We start from the raw sequence: 10000 nt of genomic DNA, 5'->3' as shown, positions 1-10000 counted from the left end.
CTTGTGTTTTTCTATTTTTAAAAATCATCTCTCTAATTATCAACGCGAAAAGTCTTTCATTATACGTCATCATTTGGAACAGCGTGGCTCAGCGGTGCGGTCTTTGCTTCGTACCCCAAAAGGTACCTAGTGCGATTACCCGCAGCTGTGCTAAGTGACCTTGAGCAAGTCACCTCAATTTGCGGCGCTGTATTGCGGCTAACGCCTGGTTATTCCAGTCCTCCATTGGAAAGGACCCTAGAGGCAAATTTCCCCATGGGGATGAATAAAAGGAATTTCATTTTATTTATTATTGTATTTGGTTGATCTGACCTGGACTGACTTAGTGTGACGAAAATTTGAAATATGGAAAAGGTTCCAGGTGAAACATGAATTTGTCGAGTATGAAAAAGTAGTCCTTCAGAGCCATTAGGCCCACATGGAGCCGGCGTTTAACCCGGTTTCTATGGCGTGAAACAAAGTATAATAGCAATTGCTTGCTATCCTTTGGATAGGACGCTAGTTTATCGCAAATAGTTTTACGCCAGATCTTACAGAACCAGCTACCCATTTACTGCTGGGTGGACATGGGGGGAGGGAGGTGTCTGAAATAAATCTCGACTGCACATGGGATTGATCTTGGACCCTTTGTGTGTGAAGCGAGTGTTCTACCAACTGAGCTACCGAACCCCAGACAATTATAAAGGCGTGGCAAAATTAAACGCAGAAAATGAAATCGTTAATTTCCACTTGTAAAATGTGTCTATCAGGTAAAATGAAATCGTCAATTTCCACTTGTAAAATTTCTATCAGGTAATTCTTATTCTTGTAAAATGGTCTATCAGTAAAATGAAATCGTTAATTTCCACTTGTAAAATGTGTCTATCAGGGGGGGGGGGGGGGGGGGGGGGGGGGGGGGGGGGGGGGGGGGGGGGGGGGGGGGGGGGATAAATGAAATCGTTATTTCACTTGTAAATGTGTCTATCAGTAAATGAAATCGTTAATTTCCTTAATTTCTTTTTTATTCACTTGTAAATGTGTCTATCAGGTAATGAAATTTATTTACTGTAAATTTTCGTAATGAATCGTAACACTTGTAAAATGTGTCTATCGTAAAATAATCGTTAATTTCACTGTAAATTGTCTTCAGGTATAAATTTATTCCACTTGTAAATTGTTATCAGGTAAATGAATGTTAATTTCCACTTGTAAATGTGTTTCAGGTTTGAAAAATGTTAATTTACTTGTAAAATTTTGTCTATCAGTAAATGAATCGTTAATTCACTTTTAAAAGTTCATCATTAATAATGTTAATTTCCACTTGTAAAATGTGTCTATCAGGTAAAATGAAATCGATCCAGATGTGCTCAGGTAAATAACGTAATTTCATTTAAAAATGGTTATCATTATAAATGTCGTTATTTCACTTGTAATGTGTCTATCAGTAAAATGAATCGTTAATTTCACTTGTAAATTGTCTATCAGGTAAATGAAATCGTTAATTTCCACTTGTAAAATTGTCTATCGGTAAAATGAAATCGTTAATTTCCCTTGTAAATTGTCTTCAGGTAAATGATCGTTAATTTCCACTTGTAAAATGTGTCATCAGGTAAAAAGTTAATTTACTTTAATTGTATGGTTATGAACGTTATTCACGAAAATTTTGAAATGAAATGAATTCCATTGAAATTGTCTATAGGTAAAGATCTTAATTCCACTTGAAGGTCTTGTAATAAACGTTATTCCTTAATGTGCTACAGGTAAAGAATGTTATTTCCTGTTGGATAGGAATAATGTATTTCCATTGTAATTGTTACAGTAAGAACGTAACCACTTGTAAAGGTCTAATAAATGAAATGGTTATTTCCCTTTATGTGTATCAGGTAAATGAACGAACCACTTTAAAAGGTCATAGGAATGAAATCGTTAATTTCCACTTGTAAAATGTGTCTATCAGGTAAAATGAAATCGTTAATTTCCACTTGTAAAATGTGTCTATCAGGTAAAATGAAATCGTTAATTTCCACTTGTAAAATGTGTCTATCAGGTAAAATGAAATCGTTAATTTCCACTTGTAAAATGTGTCTATCAGGTAAAATGAAATCGTTAATTTCCACTTGTAAAATGTGTCTATCAGGTAAAATGAAATCGTTATTTCCACTTGTAAAATGTGTCTATCAGGTAAAATGAAATCGTTAATTTCCACTTGTAAAATGTGTCTATCAGGTAAAATGAAATCGTTAATTTCCACTTGTAAAATGTGTCTATCAGGTAAAATGAAATCGTTAATTTCCACTTGTAAAATGTGTCTATCAGGTAAAATGAAATCGTTAATTTCCACTTGTAAAATGTGTCTATCAGTAAAATGAAATCGTTAATTTCACTTGTAAAATGTGTCTATCAGTAAAATGAAATCGTTAATTTCCACTTGTAAAATGTGTCTATCAGGTAAAATGAAATCGTTAATTTCCACTTGTAAAATGTGTCTATCAGGTAAAATAAATCGTTAATTTCCACTTGTAAAATGTGTCTATCAGGTAAAATGAAATCGTTAATTTCCACTTATAAAATGTGTCTATCAGGTAAAATGAAATCGTTAATTTCCACTTGTAAAACGTGTCTATCAGGTAAAATGAAATCGTTAATTTCCACTTGTAAAATGTGTCTATCAGGTAAAATGAAATCGTTAATTTCCACTTGTAAAATGTGTCTATCAGTAAAATGAAATCGTTAATTTCCACTTGTAAAATGTGTCTATCAGGTAAAATGAAATCGTTAATTTTTCCACTTGTAAAATGTGTCTATCAGGTAAAATGAAATCGTTAATTTCCACTTGTAAAATGTGTCTATCAGGTAAAATGAAATCGTTAATTTCCACTTGTAAAATGTGTCTATCAGGTAAAATGAAATCGTTAATTTCCACTTGTAAAATGTGTCTATCAGGTAAAATGAAATCGTTAATTTCCACTTGTAAAATGTGTCTATCAGGTAAAATGAAATCGTTAATTTCCACTTGTAAAATGTGTCTATCAGGTAAAATGAAATCGTTAATTTCCACTTGTAAAATTTGTCTATCAGGTAAAATGAAATCGTTAATTTCCACTTGTAAAATGTGTCTATCAGGTAAAATGAAATCGTTAATTTCCACTTGTAAAATGTGTCTATCAGGTAAAATGAAATCGTTAATTTCCCGACTTGTAAAATGTGTCTATCAGGTAAAATGAAATCGTTAATTTCCACTTGTAAAATGTGTCTATCAGGTAAAATGAAATCGTTAATTTCCACTTGTAAAATGTGTCTATCAGGTAAAATGAAATCGTTAATTTCCACTTGTAAAATGTGTCTATCAGGTAAAATGAAATCGTTAATTTCCACTTGTAAAATGTGTCTATCAGGTAAAATGAAATCGTTAATTTCGACTTGTAAAATGTGTCTATCAGGTAAAATGAAATCGTTAATTTCCACTTGTAAAATGTGTCTATCAGGTAAAATGAAATCGTTAATTTCCACTTGTAAAATGTGTCTATCAGGTAAAATGAAATCGTTAATTTCCACTTGTAAAATGTGTCTATCAGGTAAAATGAAATCGTTAATTTCCACTTGTAAAATGTGTCTATCAGGTAAAATGAAATCGTTAATTTCCACTTGTAAAATGTGTCTATCAGGTAAAATGAAATCGTTAATTTCCACTTGTAAAATGTGTCTATCAGGTAAAATGAAATCGTTAATTTCCACTTGTAAAATGTGTCTATCAGGTAAAATGAAATCGTTAATTTCCACTTATAAAATGTGTCTATCAGGTAAAATGGAATCGTTAATTTCCACTTGTAAAATGTGTCTATCAGGTAAAATGAAATCGTTAATTTCCACTTGTAAAATGTGTCTATCAGGTAAAATGAAATCGTTAATTTCCACTTGTAAAATGTGTCTATCAGGTAAAATGAAATCGTTAATTTCCACTTGTAAAATGTGTCTATCAGGTAAAATGAAATCGTTAATTTCCACTTATAAAATGTGTCTATCAGGTAAAATGGAATCGTTAATTTCCACTTGTAAAATGTGTCTATCAGGTAAAATGAAATCGTTAATTTCCACTTGTAAAATGTGTCTATCAGGTAAAATGAAATCGTTAATTTCCACTATAAAATGTGTCTATCAGGTAAAATGGAATCGTTAATTTCCACTTGTAAAATGTGTCTATCAGGTAAAATGAAATCGTTAATTTCCACTTGTAAAATGTGTCTATCAGGTAAAATGAAATCGTTAATTTCCACTTGTAAAATGTGTCTATCAGGTAAAATGAAATCGTTAATTTCCACTTGTAAAATGTGTCTATCAGGTAAAATGAAATCGTTAATTTCCACTTGTAAAATGTGTCTATCAGGTAAAATGAAATCGTTAATTTCCACTTGTAAAATGTGTCTATCAGGTAAAATGAAATGAATAGAAAGTGAAGGGAAGCATTAAAATGATTTTAGGTTTAGGTTAAATTTTTCGAGGTTATGTAAAAAGCAAAAGGCGGCAACAACAACAACACCAACAACAAAACAATAAGCAAAAACAACAGCAACAACAATACACAACAACTCTAAACGAAAACATAAATAAATAAAAACACGAAACAACTATAACTCACAACAACAACAATAAACAACAGCAATATAAGAAAAAAAAATGAATGGACAAAACAAAAAGAGTTTTGTAAGGCCCATTATCCACAAAAGTTGCTTAAAGGACGTTGTTCAACTGCTGGACCCCAAGCAACCCACCAAGAACGCTTGACAAAGAGGTCAAGACAGAACACATGTCGATGGTCGGCAGATCAAACCTATGAAGTCTCAATTTTCAATCAAAAGTCTGACACATACGCCCAAAATTAAATAAAACATGGTGGGCAAAGCTCGTATGTGGACTTCAGAGGTTTGATCCGCGGATCGTGAAAATCGAGACTTCAGAGGTTTGATCCGCCGACCATCGTTGTAAAGCAGTTTTTTAAAATACATACAGTACGCTTACCAGTTAAAAGTTCAAGGCTAAACATGGCAATATCTATAAACGAGCTTTTATATAGAGCAATATCCACCAAACGTGCTCAAGGCGAGTTACAAGGGGTCTCTAGCCAACAGTAATAAGTACTGTAGGACGAGGCATCACGCCTGTTAGGCGATATTACATTCTTTTCTCTCGACAGGTTCTCATTTTACACTTGAGTAATGCAAGAGAATGTGAGTTAAGAGGCTTTTATAAGGATTCAACTATGCCAGGCTCAGATTGGGACACCGAGCCAAGGACACTTCCGATCTGAATGCGAGCGTCTCGTACTATATGATAAGAGTTGCTGTTGGACTAAGGACTTCTTGTATAGCGCTTGGAGCACGTTTAGCGGATGATGTATTTTCTTTTCTTCCTTACCTGAAACACGAGAATGGACAAGATGGTAATGCTGGCCATGTGGAGGGCATGGGCTATCTCCTCCTCCAGACTATGTCCTCCAGAAAACGAGGCAGTTCCGTGCCCATCAGATGCTGCAGACGATCTAATCCCATCACCACTACCACCACTGCTGCTGCTGCCTAGAATAGTGTCATCAGCACTATGTGACGTCACATTGTTTACACGTGAGGTAAGATTATTAACAAGGTTGCTATACAAAGCGTCAAATGACGTAATTAAAAGAGTCTTCGTATTTATACTTTTACTATTATCATGACTACTATCACTATTATCATTATTACTATTGCTATTGCTACTTCTACCACCACCACCACCACCACCACCACCACCACCACCACCATCACCACTATCACTATAACCCATGGATCGCCTATGGCGAGAATCGTTGTTAAAGTTTTGAAATTGTTGTTGATTTTGTAACAAGGATTGTGATTGGTTGGTTGCTATAGAGTAGGGGTCTTTCCATTGGATGTTGGATATTAAAATGCGGTCAAAAAGTTTGGATATTTTGACGTCGGCGCTGGGGACTTGGACGGGGTAGATTTTGTGAAGTCCTTCGACAAAGTTGGAGGCTGCTTCTTCTTGGGCCTCCAAGACATCTGATGAAAAAGACGAAGATGCACAATTAGAATTATATGTCTTGTAAAGTAATGGTCTAAAGCACATTTACATTGTTATAGCTTGATGATTGCAACCCCCGTCTGTCAGACGTGTAAACTTCAGAGTTCAAACTAGAGCATTCAAATAGCGCAATATCCAATATCTTGAGCTTTATTTGCATAGAGCAATTTCCATTAAACGTGATCAAATCGCTTTGCAAGGAGTCCTTGGCCAACACATAACAAACAGAACTAGAAATGACGTCTGTTAGGCGATATTGCATTTTATTTCCGACAGAGACAATGCTGTTAAAGACCAGGTACTCATTTTACACCTGAGTACAGTGATAGAATGTGAGTAAAGAGCCTTTTCCAAGGACTCAACTATCCGCCGAGCGAGGCTCGAACCCAGGATCATCCGATCCGAAAAAAGCGAGTGTCATACCACTAGACCACGCTCAACACGTCGTTTTGTTTGTATGTTTTTAATCGCTTTACTTCTGAGTTGAAATTTTGAAAAGCATCAGAATGGGAACTTAAAATGGCGCAAAGACTGGATAACACATAGAATTTTTTATTTCTCTCTATCCCCAATATCATCAATCAGAATGCCTTAAACCTATACACAAAAGTGTTAAAATCTTATTAATCATTGAATATAATGGGCGAAGTCTTGAAATTATGGGATGTTTTGTGTTGATGATGGTGATGATGATGATGATGATGATGATGAAGACGACGACGATAATGCCGATGACAGTCATGATAACAATCACAACCACAACACAAACAACGACAACTAGTCAGTAATGATTAACCATCACCTTTTCGCACCCAAAAGTTCGTGTACTTTGGTGTACTTTGGTGTACTTTGGTGTACTTTGGTGTACTAACGAAGACAGCAACAACAGGAGACCCAATTTTGATCCCACCCAGGGTAACGGGAATTCCCGAAGGATTTCCTTTTCATTAGCGGAGGGACGCACCATCAATCAGGAATGAATTTAAACAGTGTAGGGATCGACGCCTGGGATAATACATTGACGACTTATATTGAGTGGGTGCGAAGGAAGATAGGACATGCTTAGACTAAACACCTTTTTTTGTGTTGGGTAAGTTTTTGACATTTTGGATGAAGAGATAACGTTTATTTCGAATACCGACCAATTAAAATTATCTCTAATTGTGAAAAAATATATTGAGTGGTCTTGTGGTATGACACCCGCTTTCGGATCGGAAGGTCTTGGGTTCGAGCCTCATCCCGCGCATAGTTAAGTCCTTGAAAACGACATTTTACTCAAATTCTCTCACCGTACTCAGGTGCAAAATGAATACCTGGCCGTTAACAGCATTGTCTATGTCCGAAACAAATTGTAATATCGCTTAACAGGCGCATGTCTCGTTCTACATGTTACGTGTTGCTCTTGGTCAGGAACCCTTGTAAAGAGCTTTGAGCACTCTTAGTAGATAGTGTGCTTTATTAAAAAAAGCTCAATTTTGTCTATGTTTTGGGTGAGTTTTGGCATTTTGGATAGAGAAAAAACGTTTATTTGGAATACCCATCTATTAAAATGGCCTCCAGTTGTGAAAAAAAATATCTCAGAAAGTCCGAAATTTCAAAGAGGTTTTTTTTTGCGACGTGTAATAATTTGTAGGTCTGATAGCCCAATTCCTTATGGGCTCATTGTTGTAATGAAAACAGAAATCTTTTTTTAAAATGACGCAAAATATTGTCCATTACAACAATGTCAATCTAGGCCCATAAGATGTCAGGCCTGTATGTATGTGCACGTCGGGTCTTTGGCATTATCAGTCTTGTTTATATTGTGATGGCCGCTTTCACCAGTTGTTATAGATAGAACGAAATTGACGTCATTCAGCTCTTTGTTATTGTTTTTAGACAGCCATTTTGGTGATTGATAAGTTTTCACCAAATTGTATCAATCAGACTATAAACGATCAAAGTTACACATAGTTTTGTGTGTTGGTACGCGGTTTATCGGCTGGCGGATGTTGTAATTATTTTACCTAAACGCATAACATCAATTGGACGTAATTTTTAATTTTTAAAAAAATAAATCTCTGGCCAAAATGAACAAAATGTGTTTTGGAAGTGTAAAGAGAGTTACAATGTTGTTGTGATTGGTAGGCGGGCTACGGTGACATAAGTCTTTCCGATTGAAAGGGAGAGGGTGTGAGACGGTACAAGCTCCGCGAAGTAAATAGCGTTGTTTCAGTTTCGATTTCTTGTGTGTGGGAGGAAATTTATAGTCCAACTCTGCACAGACTCAGAATTAAATTGTGCGCCTTATCAGATCTCAACAAGGTTGTAATAAGTCACTCCCTTTGATTCCCCTAAATATTCCCTCGGAAGATTTATTAGGCCCAAGGAGCGGGAGTTTATCCCGGTTTCTATAGCGTGAAAACGGACAATAGCGATTGCTTACTACCCATTGCAACAGGTGATAGCCTATAGCGATAGATTTAACATACTCAGCTACCCAATCACTGCTGAGTGGACATGAGGAAGGGGATAGGTGGGGGGGGGGGGGGTCATAAAGAATCTTGACTTGGGATCGATCTCAATCCTTTTGTTTGTGAAACTGAGCTATTGGGACTACCTTGGTTCCCTTAATGTTTTGTTTGACATTAGAGGCTTTAAGATGTCTTCGGCACTTTGAGGTCATTTTATTTAATTAAATTGAAAAACAAAAACAAATCAAAAACAACAAACAAACAAACAAATAAACAAACACACACACACACACACACACACACAATAAAACACAACTTAATCTTGCTTAGCCGCAGCCGGACACAAACCAAGGCCTTTTAATTCTGAATACAAGTGTCATGAGAGTTTCAAACCACAAAGCCACACGATTTTGAGTACCGTAGAACTACCAGCGGACGGACGAGCGCAATCTTTAACACCCCCCCCCCCAACCCTCCCACCAAAAAAACCCTGATTTCTATTCTTAGCCACCGATCCAAAACCAAGTAATAAAACCAAACTGTTAACCGACTCAAAACTTGGGACGATTGTATTATTGACTAACAGGCATCATGTCTCGACATGGTCAGTCTTGCTAATGATTAGGACCCCCATTGTAAAGCGCTTTGAGCACGTTAAGTGGGCAGTGCTCGATATAAATGCTCAAGTTTTAAAAAAACAAAACAAAACAAAAAATGAAAACAACAAAAAACTAAAATGAAAAAAAAAAACAAGAAACAAACACAACTTAAACTCGCTTTGCAGCAGCCGGACACAAACCAAGGCCCTTTAAGTCCGAATGAGAGTGTCATAGTTTCAGACCACAAAGTCACACGTTTTTGGGGTACCGTAGAACTAGAACTACCAGCGGACGAGCACAATCTTTAAAACAAAAAAAAAATTCTCCAAAACCCCTGATTTCTATTCTTAGACACCGATCCCAAACCAAGTAATAAAAGCAAACTGTTTACCGTCTAATACCTTGGGATGTTCCAGGATTATTGCTTAAGACCCGCAGAGGAGAGGGAAAAGAACTACTTTTGTTTGCGGAGCAGCCCAAGACTATGGAGAAGTGAAGAGGCCGGTCACGTATTAATTGAGTGAAAGCCGTCGCAGACGTCTCGAGACAATTAGGGGACATAACTACTGTGTATTTTGGGGATTGCCTCCCAATTTGTCGGTGAATGAGAGGGGTTTATTATTCATATTCCTCTACAATCCCTAGCGCTTTCGCTCTGGGTATGTAATAATGATAAAAAATATATGTATGAGAATGTGAGTAAAGAGCCTTCTCCATGAACTCAGCTACTATTCGCCGAGCGAGGCTCGAACCCAGGAGGACCTTCCGATCCGAAACCCAGTGTCATACCAATAGACCACATGGCCACACACACATACAAAAAAGATGAATATTGACTTAAGCAACCAAACAAAATCTATCTATCTATCTATCTCTCTGTCCACTACTCACTCC

General features: G+C 36.3%; 1 protein-coding gene across 1 annotated transcript in view; it reads right to left on the bottom strand.

The window, feature by feature from the left end:
- LOC144978902 (uncharacterized) overlaps positions 1-10000 on the bottom strand; it is a 296697-nt gene that overhangs the window by 48145 nt on the left and 238552 nt on the right. Inside the window, exon 7 of the mRNA XM_078925502.1 lies at positions 5392-6032. Coding sequence (XP_078781628.1) covers positions 5392-6032 — 641 coding nt within the window. The remainder of the gene's footprint in view (positions 1-5391; positions 6033-10000) is intronic.

The sequence above is a fragment of the Berghia stephanieae genome, chromosome 8, assembly GCF_034508935.2.
Source record: "Berghia stephanieae isolate SIO BIC M18660-M18661 chromosome 8, UCSD_Bste_1.3, whole genome shotgun sequence".
NCBI classification, from domain to species: Eukaryota; Metazoa; Mollusca; class Gastropoda; order Nudibranchia; family Aeolidiidae; genus Berghia; species Berghia stephanieae.
This window is presented reverse-complemented; position numbering and strand designations above follow the sequence as displayed.